Genomic DNA, 15,515 nt, shown 5'->3' with positions numbered 1-15,515 from the left:
CAAACAAGTGTGGTCAACTACCTTCTGTGTTTCCTTTTTGTTGTTGTTTAGGTGTAAGTTAACATCACATCCACAATGAGTAGCTATACTAGTTTTCTGGGCAACTGTAGCCTACAGGCTAAATCATGCAGTCTCAGAATTCAAAGTTCTCAGAGTTATTATTTCTATATCAAGAATAGGTCCCAAAACCAAGGCCTGTAAAATAATTCTGTTCAAATCCTGTCTTAATATTATTTTCACCCACTGAAATTACTTCAGTTTTACAGCCTGACAATCACATTTCTGGGTATGCAATGTTTGGACATTAATATGAAAAGTATTATTCATATGCACAGTGTTTCCCAGAGAATTAAATTCCATTTGTGGTGGTTGGTTTGCAGAACTAACTTGAATGCAACAGTTTTTAACAAATTAGCACAGCGTGGTTATGATGCTAACCTGAGTTAAGCATAATTTAGTACAACCTGGAAAATCATTGTGTGGTGGTCAATGTTGATATTGTGGTGGCCCGCCACAAATAAGTCAATGTATGGGAAACACTGTATGCAGCTTTCTAGGGTGGAGTTACAGTCTATGGGTGGAAGACACACAACATGTTCTCAGTATGACTGAAACATTTAAAGTTTGTACGCCATTCTCATTGATTTTCATTAAGGGTGGTATAAACTTGTTTTGTATGCATTTAGTATCAATCATTTTTTCCCCTTTATATACTAGTTTATTAATGTTGTACCAATAGTTGAACTCTCCACATATAATAGGCTTAAAGATTTTAAGGATTAAACAAGGGGAGGTTGTGTTTTTCAGTATTTTTTACAGGATTAAAATGCTATTTGGGGTAGCTAGGCACTTGAAAATGTATGTGAAGGTAGCTCAGTGTATAGGCAGTGTACTAAAGTGCCAGCGTTGTACCATAGATAAATGAATAGTCAAAATCCTTGTGTGTCTCAGGGCCAAGCATGAAAACCCATAGGTATACAATGTAACCAAGTAAGTGTATTTATGTATGAATGAAACATGGTAAACAATTGAGATGTTATACACAAAATGACTATACTGAGCTATTCCCATGTTAATTTTTGTGTTCCTACTAGCTACCCCACATACCATTTTAGTCCTATACACATCATACCTTGTTTTATCTTTAATATCTTCATGTACATTTGTTACCGAGACCTCAAATATTGGCTCAACATTAATAAAGTATTGTATTTGCAGACGAAATAATGATTGATGCCATGTTGAGAGCCTTCTATAAAACTAATGGGCATGAAGTACAAACATTTAACTTTAAACTTTCCAATCATACCGAGAACATGTCTGTCTTCCACCCTACCAAGGTTGGGCAGGCTAGGAATAATACTTTTCAAGATATGAATGCCCAAACATGGCCTCAAATAAGACTTGTCTGAGGGTGAAAACATTGACATTTAACAAAATATTGGGTAGATAAACTTGGAGCAAAATCTGAGACGGTTCAGCAACCATTTTCCTGGATTTGGTCTGATTTGACACAGAATGCCCCCACTGCATGATGTAAATATAAGTTATTAATAACATTCTCTTTAATGGCATGTCAAACATTGTATATGTACGGCACATTTAGCAAGCCCCACTGACCTCTTCACATCCATCACTGGCAAAAAATTGAAATGTCACAGATAGTAAATGTCACAAAGGTAAAGTCATCACTGTGCCACATTTAATGAAGAGCAAGATTGTCCGATCATTGCATAGGGAGATCAGGGGCCTGGAGCAGACTGCACCCGACTTCAGAGTCTCTGAGGGCGAATAGTGTGATGCCAGACTTGTAAGCAGCAGGGATCACAATATGTGTCCTTTTAGAGTGTTCTTCATCACTCAGATCTTCCTCAGTGACCATCTGCTTCACCTGACCTGTGAAAACAATAAGGAAAGAGTGAGATGTGATCTATCTATAAATATCTACCCTACACCTTTGGAGATGCAGTGATTGTCGCCAGTGACTGACACTTTGATTATTTGATCCCAATTTCCCCCCAATTGCCTCAAAAGACATGCTAGAGTCTGACACTAAGATTCAGATATCCTTCATTGTGTGTCCCATCCTAGCTTCGGATGTTTTAATGACGAAAATACTGCAGATTACATATTGGTAGAGAATGCATTTGGAACAACAGTCTCATGTTGGTTGAGATGTCAAATGAGTGAGAGCCACCACAACAACCCCCCAAACACACACACACACGTACATAAACCCACCTTCCACATCGAGACCTTTCCACCGTGGGTCAGGGTGATCTGAGATTGCTGACAGAGGGATATCACTTGTCAATCTCTGCAGCACATCTTCTCTGCGAATCAGGAGGACTGACTCACTGCAGAGACGCTCATGCACCTCCCCCTCACTTACTGAAAATGGATTCACATGCAGATATACACAGACACAGTCAAATACAAAAGGCCAAAAATGTGGCACTGACCATGTGTTCAACAATGCTTTCCCATACTGACCGACATCTAGAGGATTGGTCATAAACACAGCATTGGGTCCCACCCCGAATATCAGCTGGTGGTGCCAGGCATCGGGTATCTCCTCTCCAGCGGGCACTGCCCGCTGCATGTTCATGGTGGCCACGGGCACAGCGCCCCTGCGGATCCAACTGGCCAGCCAGGGCGCCAGTCTCAGTTTGCGCTGGGGGTGCAGGGAGAAGAATCGGCCCAGCACCCTGCCATCACTGGCCTGCTCTGCGCCAGCTATCAGCTGCTGGTGGGTGGCACCTGAGACAGAATACAAACACACATACATCTTTTTGTGAATGTACCCGAGTCAAATCTTTGTTTAAAAGCAAAATTATGACGGAAGGTATTGTCGTTTTCGGGTCAAATGGTCTTTTGAATGGGATTGCTAGGGGCACTACTATGATCACATCAAAATCTCTATTTTTAAAACACTATAGTAAGAAGGTTCGACACAACATGAACAACTCACTTCTTGACAAGATGCCGGTGAGTGGAAAAAAACAAGTGAGTTGTTCAAAACCCTTCTTTTTAGTAAACTCTATGTACACAAACAATGTTCTTAATGCTTGAGTTCATGTGTAGAGACCCTAGTGATACTTCGAGCAAAGTTCCATGTTGTGTCGAGCCTTCTTAGTGTTATAAAAATAGCGATTTTGATGCGATCATAGATGAAAATACGGTCAATCTTAAAATTGGTGCTTCTGTCCTAATTATGCTTTTAAACTAAAGTTGACTCGGGTACATTCACAAAAAGACCCTAGGTAGCATTTTGGCAAGAGTTACGCTTTAACTTCAGTACTTGGGCTTTGTGTCAATCCATGTATAAACGAAAGACTTGTTTACATGTGTCCATGTAATTTTCAAGCAGATGCAGGTGTATGTGTGTGTGTGTATGTGTGTGTGTGTGTGTGTATGTGTGTGTCACGTGCCTTCACATACCTGCTTCACTCCGTGAGTGCAGGTAGTCTGGCAGAGGGGATTCATTCCGCCGCAGGCGTGTCCTAACGCAGCCGTCCACCACCTCAGCTGCCACGGTGATGCCCAGAGCCTGCAGGACGTCCACCACTGCTGTGGCACCGCAAGCCGAAACGCCAATCTGCAGGGTCTGCCGCTCCACCGCCTCTTGGATGGACCACACCATGGCCATGCTACTCAGCTCTGCTTCCTGGTTTGGGTCGGGGGCAGAGAGGGAGTCCCTGGACCCAGCCTTTGTTTGTCCACCATCTGCTGGCCCCCTTTCCATATTCAATGAGTCAGACACTGTTGACAAACAAAGTAGGGTGTCCATTTGGAACATAGTCCTTTTGAAGGATTTAAATATTATAGGTGAAAATGGCATTAGGGACATACATTCAGTGAAAGTTTAGTTTAATAAAGTTAGTCTAACAAAGATAACATAAAAAAAAAAAAAAAAAAAAAATTTGTTTACCCCTCGAGGTATCTATCTAGTTATCAGACAACATGGATGACACGGTGCCACGCCCCTTCAACGTCACAACTCGGTAACTCGTGTATCACAAGAAAAATAGGCTACAGTTGTATCCTATAATCAGCACTTAGAATGACCAAACATTTAATGTGCTACCAACTCTTTAATATGTTTCCTATGGCACATGAAAGGCATATATAACATTCCCAAACTCGGCTATAGCTGCAAGGTAATCTAATTTTAGCATATCAGTAGCCTACAAGCAGCAACAGCAGCAGCACAGAACAGCACACCACCGTCGTTGGTTGGTTGGTTGGTTAGACACAAACACAAGAAACAAACGCGGAAGTAAGCCTACAAACCTGAATAATCTGCGAGCTCGAGTTACACAGATCTATTGTAGCTTTGATGATGGGTATATTCCCAAACATTTTGAACTAATTTTAAGTCAATGCATGGATGTCCTCCGCCATTCTGATTGTGCCAAAGTCCCCTTTTGGTCAATCTGCTGGGTTTTTCCTGTTGTGAAAATAATACGCATTTCGATTGGCTCACACTTCTCCCGTGATATGCTAGGCCTACGTCCCAGTGCGGCTCTGGACAACATATTAGTACTCTGCTGCCCCCTTATGGAAAAAAATCTAAATTTAAATAGGGGATGTAGACGCGCTTCTATCCCATGCTGTACAGTCTTCAGTTTCCACAGTGTTATTCCTCATGGCCGTGCAGAGACCTTTAGGTCAGGTAGGCGTTTCTACAGAGAAAAACAGAGAGACTGAGGAGGAGTTCCTTCCCTTCAAGCCATCCACACCCTGAATACATAAAACACTCTAAATACATTACATGGACTTGCCACACTTAAACACTGCACTTTTTACCCCCTTCTCAATCTATTTTTTACATTCTTCTACAGTAATTTCATTTTGTGTAAAAATATTGTGTATAACCCACAGGACAGTGCTTTATGCAAGTAAAAAAATACGATATCTTTATTCTTTATAGTTAGTGCTACTAATAGTTAGTGATACCTCTGCACAGGAAAGTTGAGCAGCTAAATGCTATTTCACTATGTTTTACAAAGTGTCTCTTTGTATGTGGGGGGGGGGGGGGGGGGGGGGGCAGTGTTTGCACAGAATCAGTGTTACTTTGCATATTTAACATGTTTCATACACTCCTTGCAACACTGCCTCTGCATTTCTGTCATTGCTTTTACCTTGCCGAAATAGATACGCATGCCAGTTATGTATCCACCTGTTGCCTGCAGTCTTCCTCCAAAACTGCTCTAAAGATTATGTTCCGAGGACAAAATGTGCCTATATCAACAACACTCAATAATTACAGTACTGTTCTTCATCACCACCTAGCAACCAACATAGCAACTATTGAAATAAAGCTGTCAGTTTTCATGGCAACCAACATGATTATACTAGCAAACCACTCCTTTATTTCTGTTGTGCTTCAGGAAAGAAATCTCTCCTAGGGGAAAGTTCTTCTGGAGTGCAATAATTGGACCCATTAACTGGCATAAGTCCTGGTTAACTCCCTTTAAGTACTGCATAAGTAATAAAGTCAAAGAAGTGCACTTTAAAATCTTGCACACAATATATCCAGTACATTTTCTTGTTTCTAAATATTGTGATACTGAAGATCAGTGTTGCACAGTTACCTTGAAAAAGTAATCTGATTACTGATTACTCCTTTAAAAAGTAAGTCTAACTAAGTTAGACTACAAGTTACTTTATTAGTTACTTTCAGCAGCTGCCGACAATTCCCCCACTGCCTCAACATAAAAATGATAACAGGTTTTGCCAATACTCACTATACTGTAAGTGCATTTTAACAGTAATGTCAGCCATGTATAGCAGACATCCCAACCTAACCTACTTACGGAAGTATCATTGAGTTACATCAATATGCTAACTGATTCCATCATCCCAACTGTAAAGATGACTTCCTCACCAACCGTTCACAAGTGGTTAGAGTGGGGGGTCTGACATCTGACTCATTAACCATCAGCACTGGTGCTCCCCAAGGCTGTGTTTTGAGTCCACTGCTGTACAACATCTACACACATGACTGCAAAGCCAACAGTAGTCATACTGTACCTCCATCATCAAGCTTGCAGATGACACAGTGATCTTGGGCCTGATTAGTAACAACAATGAACAGCTCTACTTGGATCAGGTTGATGAGGTGGCACAGTGGTGTCAATCTAACAGCTTGACACTGAATATCAATAAAACCAAGGAAATGGTAGTGGATTACAGAAGGAAGCAGCAGAACTACAGTTGCACCCCACTAATGATCAGCGGGCAACCTGTAGAGAGAGTCACAAGTTTTAAATACCTTGGTGTCCACATTACTGAAGACTTAACATGGACTGTTAACACTCAATATGTTCTGAAGAAGTCCAGACAACGACTCTACTTCCTTCGTCAGCTAAGGAAATTCAAAGTTTCTGCATCCATCATGAAGGCCTTCTACACTACACTACACGCGGTTGAGAGTGTTCTAACTGGTAGCATCATCACCTGGTATGGGAACTCCACAGTTAGAGATTGTAGTACTCTGCAGAGAGTAGTGCGCTCTGCTGAACGTACTATAAGAACTCAACTCCCTGCTCTACAAGATATCTATTCCAGAAGAGTACTCCTAAGAGCCCAAAAGATTCTGAAGGATTCTTCTCATCCTAACAATGGATTATTCCTACCGCTGAAATCAAGAAGACACCTATGTAGTCACAAAGCCAGAACTGAGGGACTCAGGAGAAGTTTTTATCCCCAGGCCATCCGAACTCTGAACTCACACTATACTGACTTTGCACACATTCACTCCTCAGCACTCATGACCCCCCCCCCCCCACACACACACACACCCACCTACATGACTTTTAGCACTTTTACATCCCTCTCCCTATGCTACAGACCTTTTATTTATTTTCTTATTTCATCACACGTCAAAACACACATACATACACACACACACACACACACACATATCTGACTTTCTCCAACTTTTGCATATCTCCATAGAACTTTTTATTTATTATTTTTGATTTCTCCTCCATCTATCTACCCATGTCCTTGATTGCCTAGCCTTACTGCCCCCCCCCCCCCAATACACAGCACATTGTCTCATGAGGAAGCTTCTCCAACACACATATTGCACACTGCCCTCTCCCCACATACACATCACACTATCCCATCTCCCCTGTCATCCCCCCAACACACACACCAAGACCCCTGGCAGTTGGGTTAGCCCCTTGAGCCGTGGATCTGCCCAAGGTTTCTTCCTTGGTAAGGGAGTTTTTCCTTGCCCCTGTTGCTCTTGGGTGCTCCTTGTTGGTGCCCCTCCCCAATCCCAATCCTCCTCCACCTTTCTTATGCAGCCCTTGCCACTTAATCTACTAAACCCCTCTTCTACTGCACTTTCCCCCCCCCCCCCCATAAATGCACAAATAGGCTGACACCAGACATAATTTCACTGCATTTCTTACTTCCAGTAACTATATGCATGTGACAATAAACTTCCTTGTATCCTTGTAAGAACCGAGAGACATGTAACACACTACTTCCAACTTTATTCTTCTTCATCCCAACTATGCACATACCAATGACCTGTATCCTCACTGTGCACTCCGGCGCCCTCTGTCTTCACTAGCTGTTATTAACAGGACACAACAGTTTCTCAGTATGAGTCTGCATCTCAGGCCAAAGTAGCTAGTGAAGATATCCGACACCATGAACAGACTAACCAGTCTCGGAAATCCTTCACAGACAAGGTCCAGAAGTTGTTTGGTGTGATGAAGGACCTGGGCAACCCTGGAGGAGTCCAGAGATCTTCTTACGCTAGAGTCAAAAGCCATTGCACACCCTAGTGCCGCTGAGCTTGTTGGCCCTCATCTTGAGAAAGGTAAGGTTTCTTTCAAAGACTTTTTCAATGGCTTGGGTGATTAAGCTTGCTTCGCCAAGAGTCAGACTCAGGTACAGTCAGAAGCAAATTCTTTAAGCATGAAAACAAGTCTTTCGAAGCTTGTCAACATTCTGGAAACTCTCATTTCTCCTCTAGACAAAGAATGAGTCTTCTCTTGTTTACTCATTGTCTCCAAAGGCATCAGTGACATTTGAAGAATATGCTGTTTAAGAGGTTATTCAAAAGATACATGCCTATCAAAGTATGGTAGGACAGACATCATATTTTATTGAAACACAATAAAAATGAGGCAAGGGCGGCAGACGTAGAGTGTCTGACAAAATCAAAGTACCACCTAACTGGAAAAGCTTCCTGCGAAACAATGACAACAAGACTGAACTTTTTGGGTTTCTAGCTTACCTAATTGTTATTTGGTGTCCAGACATTGTGGTGATTGTGACCAAAGAAGAAAATGTTCTTTGCATAAACCTGACAGCCTGGAAGTCCTTGCAACCATGAAGAGGCTGACACTAGAATCTTTCTGCATGCCCTTCATGCAGTTGCGTGTAACCTGCGTTTTGTTGAACCTGTGCGATTCAGCCCTGCACATGCCCGGACTCAAACCCGCAAACAGCAGCACCTTGGATTGGGAGTAGAGCGTGCTGACAATTGAGCTAAAAGCCCAGGCTACTAGCTCACATGCCAGCAGCACTCTTGAGGCGTTTGTCTTGTCAGTGTTTTTGGGACTCTACGGGATGCAGGCTTAGAGGAGCTGTGGATTGAATTTGGTCATAGTAAGTCATGCTTGGCATGCTTTTTGTCCATGCCCTCCCTGGTTGTGATGTTTTGTTAGCCTTTCGTGGTAGAGGCAAATGGAGTGCCTGGCAATCCTGAGAAGTATGCCCTGAAGTGTCTAATGTCTTTGAGAAGCTCAGTCAATACCCACCAGTAACGGATGATGTGGATCTCAGCACACTTGAAGTTTGTCATAGCAATGTACAACAAGAACAGCACTGCTGATGGAGTTGTTGAAACAAGACTTGATCTGTTTGCACGGAAGCAGAGGTCCTATGATGCCATTCCACCAACAAGGGCATCTCTTGCTAAGTATGTGAAGTGTGCAACCTATCAAGCTGCCTGTATCTGGGGTCAGGCAAGTATATCAAATGAATATGGAGAGTCCTGCCAACTGGAGTTGGAGGAAAGAAGGTGACATTTGGCAAGAGCTGTCAACAATTGACTAAATGTGTCAAGATTGAATGTCTGGGAAGATGTAAATGCTACCGCATTAGTCTTGAGTGTACTCCGTTGTGTGCCTGCAAATGCAATAAATAAATAAATTTGTAATGCAGACATTCTGATATGGCTAGCTACAGAGCAGAGGCGTCACTAGACGTTACTGGGGCCCTGTCTCTCTTTCCCACACATAGTCTTTGTTACTTAGTCCCCCTGCCCCTGCTGAAGTTCAGTTTAAACTAGTGATCATTTCCCAGTCCAGCCCTGTCTCTCTTTCCTGCTAATTTCCTGTCAATCTGCACTATTGTATTGAAATGATTATATATATATATATATATATATATATTAAACTGAAAAAAGAACATGCACTTACTTAGCCCCCCCGGCCCCTGCTGAAGTAACCTATGTTTTTATTAACAAAAAACAATTTAATCATGCTAAAATGAGTACTAAAATGTGATATTTTTCCTATTAAAGCAACACAAAAGAGTTTTTTGTACCTTAAAATAATGTTTCCAAAATCGTTTCAGTGGTTCATGAACTTGTAACAGGGTGAACGGCACTTCTGCATTCGCTTCGCAGCCCTCTATCGGCTATAACCGCACTATGTAAGTTTGCCAGATCGGGTAGCGGATCTGTAGTTCGATGGAATGAGACATAAGAAACTACAAATTTCACTTGCGTTTGATGTCACAATACATCGTACTTTCATAAATCATGCAACATATTCTACCTTGTCTGTGGACATTGTTATTTGTAAAGCCGGTGATGGATAAACAAATAGCTTGCGTGCGACAGAGGGAAAGTTCTTTGGTGTTGCTTTAATTATGACCGCCGCGCAGCATCATATAGGTTTAGTCAGATTTTTTTCTTTTTTTCGCATGTCCAAATTTCCGTCAAGGATTCCTGGGACACTGTAAGACCGGGGTACACGAAACTTGGTGGGCATGTAACCCCACATGGATAGCATGGAACCATCGTTTTTCGTTTTGATCTGTAGCCCCCCCGCTGGACTGGACCCCCCGAAAGGAGGGTAGGGCAGACACAGTTTTCTGTGAATATCTCGAGAACCGTAGGGTTTAGGAGGACCATTTTTTTGTATGTTGATCTCAAGGGGCCATGTCAAACCATTCCATAACCACTCATTTCATGTATAGCGCCACCTAGTTAAACACAAAAAAGTAAAAATGAGGTGTTGTAATCGCAGGTATCTGTGACCTAACAAAACTGCACAAAATTGGAAGTGTAAGATCATTATGACACCCTCTGAATGCACGCCAAGTTTCGTGGAATTCCGTTCATGGGGGGCCATACAATAAATTAATTTATGTTACTATACACCAACTGGGCTGTAGGTGGCCGGAGACAGTTTTCTCGCTGGACCCCCCGAAAGGAGGGTAGGGCAGACACAGTTTTCTGTGAATATCTTGAGAACCGTAGGGCCTAGGATGACCAATTTTTTACGTATGTTTGCCTCCAGGGGTCATCTTAACCCATTCCATGTGCACACATGTGCATAAACAGATACACACACACACACAGTAATCATACGTATGACACATACTCACCAGGGCTCGAATTATCTTTTTGTCTTTAAGGGGGTCTCTCTATCTCATAAAAAGTTGGCACACCCCGTGCATAGCCTAACAAGACGATGAAATAGCCTAGGCGTACAATATATGCGCACGGTAGGCCTAGGCTTTACCTTGACACACGCACACAACAGACATAGATTTTTCATAGAAATTGATTGCTTTTAATTAATTTCAACATATTATTGATTGTAATAGTCCATATTTCATTTCAATTTCACAATACAAAGAAATAGACTAAACGATTTAGTCTGTGCCATTCTCAATTTCACAATGTGACTCATTTGAACCAGACCACCGTCTCAGATAGGCTATCCTCTCAGTGTCAAACACAATAATGCATGTAGTATAACTTATACACAGGGAAAAAGCACTAACTGGCAGAAATTATAAGCCATTGTAGCCAAACTATGTTCTAGTATTGTTGAACCGTGGCAAATTAATAGACGAACAATTTTGGAGTTTGCACTGAGATGTTGTCGGGTAGCCATTGAATATTCCGACATCAGAGATTGCTAACAGGTGTTTTAAAATGTCTGGGAACTTTCTGGAGCTCTGAATGGCAGAGGATACTGATCATCAGACAACACAATCATTGTAGGCTGCATTATGGGCCATAATTTATGGCTTTGTCAATCAACATAGAAGAGGTGAACCGCAAGTTCAACAGCAAATAGGACTTTTCAGCACATATCAAACCATATAGGCTAGCCCAATGAACGCTTATGTAAATAGACAAAACACTCGCATCAAGGCAGGGTGACTTCTTCAGATTTGCGAGTGCTGTCAAAACGATCGTATACGGTTTGCTCATATAGTCTAGTGGTGTGGTGGTGAAGTGTCATGCTGCGTTCAAGAGCGTAGGGTAGGTCTACGTCCCGTAGTAGCCTATATTTTAATTTAACGTCTTTAATGGTAAGAGATCGCACAGGGATGGATAATGAGCGGTTGTTTAAGATTAAATTGCAATGCCAGACACCTTCAGATATGAGAGACCCCCTCAGATTTTTGACTTGTTGCTTTCATGGGAGCCAGTCCTCACTCTATGGGAGCTCGGCTCCCTCTGGCTCCCACGTAATTCGAGCACTGACACTCACACAGTAGACATATGTACGCATGCATGCACATGCACAAACACACATACGCAGGCAAACACACAAGCACACACACACACACACCCACACACATAAACATAAACGTGTACACGCACACATGCACACAATTCAAGAATTTCTCAGAATTATAAACAGGCAAGATGGGGGTGGGGTTGTATAAAATTCATTTTACATGTGAAATCTATGAACTAATCATGTTTTGGTACTTGTTGTCTAGCAGATACCAGTGAGAATTGAGTGTGGATAATGCAATTTAGTGAGACAGTTAGAATCATATAGGCCTTTCAGCGTGATTTATTTTTGTGGAAAAAATGTGCTGGACTGGGCGGCGGTCATATTTTGTACCGCTCTGCGGTACATCTAGTTGTGTCTATCTTCACAATTTAACACATTCTTTGACATTTTATCGTAGAATTGGAAAGTCCAGACCCTTTTACCTATATTTAGATATCACAAGATCATCAAAATGTGATTATCCAATCCAAGTCAAAAACCAAGTATAATGGCGGCCATATTGGATTTTTTGCGTGGCTAATGTGCTTTTTGGATAAAGTGGGTCCCAAAGAATATTTGTGCCAAGTTTGATGCTTGTATCACAAAGTGAACGATTGTTTCACTAATCTGCCGCACTATCATAGGTAATGCACTCCACCGCCATGGCCTCTATGCACGCTCATCCCGCATGACTCTATTGCTGAAGAAAAACATGTCAAAGCTCATTGAAAGTTTGCTACACAACATTTGGACAACCCTATGAAATACTGAGAGAATGTATTCTGGTTAGGCAAGAGCAAAATTTTAACTTTTCGGATGTCATACTACACACCATATTTGGAGGAGAAATGGCACTGTGCATCACCCTAAAAATACCCTACCAACAGGAGGTGGTGGCATCATGGTGTGGGCTGTTTTTCATCTCATGGTACTAGCAGACTTCATACAGTTGAAGGAATGATAAATGGAGTGATTTTGTTCCGGGAGAATCTTTACATCCACTAGGATGATGAAGATCAGACATGGCTAGACCATCCAGTAGGACAATGATCCAAACCATTTTGCAAAGGAAACTCAATTGGTTTCAGAGAAAGTAAATCAAGGCCCTGACTTCTATCCAATTGAACAGTTTTGGAAGTTAACTAAAGATCAGGATTCACAAGAGGGACCCCTGGAATCTTCAATATTAAAGGACTATCTGTTTAAAAGAATGGGCCAAACTCACACCAGAATACTGTGACTGATTAGTTTCGTCATACAGGAAATGCTTTGAAGCTGTCATTACGAATAAAGGCTTTTCCACAAAGTATTTAAGACATTTCAGCAGACATGTTCAAAACTTTTTTCCTGTGTCATTCCACTTTATTACACATAACTATACCTTTAATGTTTAGAGTTAATACTAATGTCTGGTGAAAATGTCATGCAAATAGCCTCATTGGAAGTATACTTACTGACAAAAAAATGTTGACGTGTTCAATACTTATTTTCCCCGCTATATTCTAGATTCATTAGATATAAAGGGAAACATTTCAAGCTAATTTTAATTAGTTTTAATCTTGATGATTATGGCTTACTTGAAAACCAAAAATCAGTATCTCAAAATATTAGAACAGAGTTATAACACTGAAATGTCGGCCTTTTGAAAATAAATGAACTCATCTGACTAATCTAAAATAGTTCATTTATACATTCAATACTTGATTGGGCTCTTTTTGCACAAATTGCTGAATCAGGCATGGTATGGATGCAGTCAGCCTGTGGCACTGCTGAAGCTCAGGTTGCTTAGGGTTGTCTGTATTGTTGGGTCTGGTGTCTCTCATTTTCCTCTTGACAATACCCCAGATTCTCATGGGGTTCAGGTCAGACAAGCGGTCTTGCCAATCAAGCACAGTAATACCATGGTAAGCAAACAGTTACTAGCAGTTTTGGGCAGGTACCGAGTCCTGCTGGAAAAGGAAATCAGCATCTCCATAAAGCTTGTCAGCAGATGGAAGCATGACATGCTCTAAAATATTCTGGTAGAGGCTGCATCGACTCCTAAAAGGATCAGACATGGCACCCAAAATCATCACTGACTGTGTAAACATAAAACTGGAACTTGGATTCTGTGCCTCTCCACTCTTCCTCCAGACTCTTGGACATTGATTGGACCCTGATATCCAAATGAAATGCAAATTTGTTTTTATGTGAAAAGAGGAGTTTGGACCACACTTTTTCCTACTTTCCCCTTCCAGTCAACTTTCCATGAATATGCTTTCATACAGCACTCTGAACACCCGGCCCTTTCAGCAATGACCTTCTGCTTTCATACAGCACTCTGAACACCCGGCCCTTTCAGCAATGACCTTCTGCTTTCATACAGCACTCTGAACACCCGGCCCTTTCAGCAATGACCTTCTGCTTTCATACAGCACTCTGAACACCCGGCCCTTTCATACAGCACTCTGAACACCCGGCCCTTTCAGCAATGACCTTCTGTGGCCTACCCTCTTTGTGGAGGGTGTCAATGAGTGTCTTCTGGACAACTATCAATTCAGCGGTCTTTCCCATGATTGTAGTTGTGTTTACTGAACCAGGCTAAGAGGTTAAAGGCTCAGGAAACTGACATTTCTGTATTATAACATCTTTATTCTAGTATTTTGAGAAAATGATTTTTGAGCTGTAAGCCATAATCATCGACACTAAAACAAAACATGGCTTGCAATATTTCACTTTGAATCTAATATATGAAAGATTGACTTTCATATATTCTTCACACAAAAATAACTTTTCCACTCTATTCACTTTTTTGAGACCCACCTGTATGAGTATGTATGTCTTACTTATTCCCCAATCCTGTTCCTGAGTGAACAAATGGTTGCTGAAAGATCAATGAATCAGTGATGACTATACACAAGCTGTTTAGTTGTTGTTTGTTGTTTAACACAGCCATGGAGAATGTTGAATGTCTTTATTCAATAATCTGGTATTTCATAACAACAATGTGCTTTCAGAAAACTGTAGCATGAGTACTAGACTTAATACACAGACTTAAACTGTAACGGAGTAGCGAAGCGGCGGTCATATAGGTTTAGTCAGATTTTTTTTTTCCCTTTTTCGCATGTCCAAATTTCCGTCAAGGATTCCCGGGACACTGTAAGACCGGGGTACACAAAACTTGGTGGGCATGTAACCCCACATGGATAGCATGGAACCGTTTTTCGTTTTGATCTGTAGCCCCCCCGCTGGACTGGACCCCCGAAAGGAGGGTAGGGCAGACACAGTTTTCTGTGAATATCTCAAGAACCGTAGGGCCTAGGATGACCAATTTTTTCCGTATGTTTGCCTCCAGGGGTCATCTTAACCCATTCCATGTGCACACATGTGCATAAACAGATACACACACACACACATACATTCACAGTAATCATACGTATGACACATACTCACACAGTAGACATATGTACGCATGCATGCACATGCACAAACACAGGCACATACGCAGGCACATACGCAGGCACACACACAAGCACGCACACACACACACACACCCACACAAGAATTTCTCAGAATTATGAACAGGCAAGATGGGGGTGGGGTTGTATAAAATTCATTTTACATGTGAAATCTATGAACTAATCATGTTTTGGTACTTGTTGTCTAGCAGATACCAGTGAGAATTGAGTGTGGATAATGCAATTTAGTGAGACAGTTAGAATCATACAGGCCTTTCAGCGTGATTTATTTTTGTGG

The 15,515-nt window shown here is 41.7% G+C and overlaps 1 protein-coding gene across 1 annotated transcript; it reads right to left on the bottom strand.

Moving 5' to 3' along the window:
• Positions 1–1,537: 1,537 nt before the first annotated feature.
• LOC143136243 (uncharacterized) lies at positions 1,538–4,469 on the bottom strand. The gene is made up of 5 exons (XM_076296838.1): positions 4,294–4,469; positions 3,442–3,762; positions 2,494–2,760; positions 2,242–2,391; positions 1,538–1,896 (listed from the first exon to the last, which is right to left on the bottom strand). Exons 2-5 carry the CDS (start codon positions 3,743–3,745, stop codon positions 1,727–1,729), a joined length of 891 nt encoding a protein of 296 aa, XP_076152953.1. The 5' UTR covers positions 3,746–3,762; positions 4,294–4,469; the 3' UTR covers positions 1,538–1,726.
• Positions 4,470–15,515: the final 11,046 nt, after the last annotated feature.

This window comes from Alosa pseudoharengus, unplaced genomic scaffold (genome assembly GCF_046254945.1).
Source record: "Alosa pseudoharengus isolate Yale_2024_CS ecotype anadromous, Long Island Sound unplaced genomic scaffold, YU_APseudo_1.1 YU_APseudo_1.1_scf_20, whole genome shotgun sequence".
Lineage (NCBI taxonomy): Eukaryota > Metazoa > Chordata > Actinopteri > Clupeiformes > Clupeidae > Alosa > Alosa pseudoharengus.
This window is presented reverse-complemented; position numbering and strand designations above follow the sequence as displayed.

What these genes read in the sequence shown, in the direction of transcription:
- LOC143136243 (XM_076296838.1), bottom strand. Translation starts at nt 3,745, where the DNA reads ATGGAAAGGGGGCCAGCAGATGGTGGACAAACAAAGGCTGGGTCCAGG. An exon ending in GCACTCACGGAGTGAAGCAG is followed by an intron (nt 2,761 to 3,441) that starts GTATGTGAAGGC and finishes ATTCTGTCTCAG; the next exon opens with GTGCCACCCACCAGCAGCTG. An exon ending in GAAAGGTCTCGATGTGGAAG is followed by an intron (nt 1,897 to 2,241) that starts GTGGGTTTATGT and finishes TTGTTTTCACAG; the next exon opens with GTCAGGTGAAGCAGATGGTC.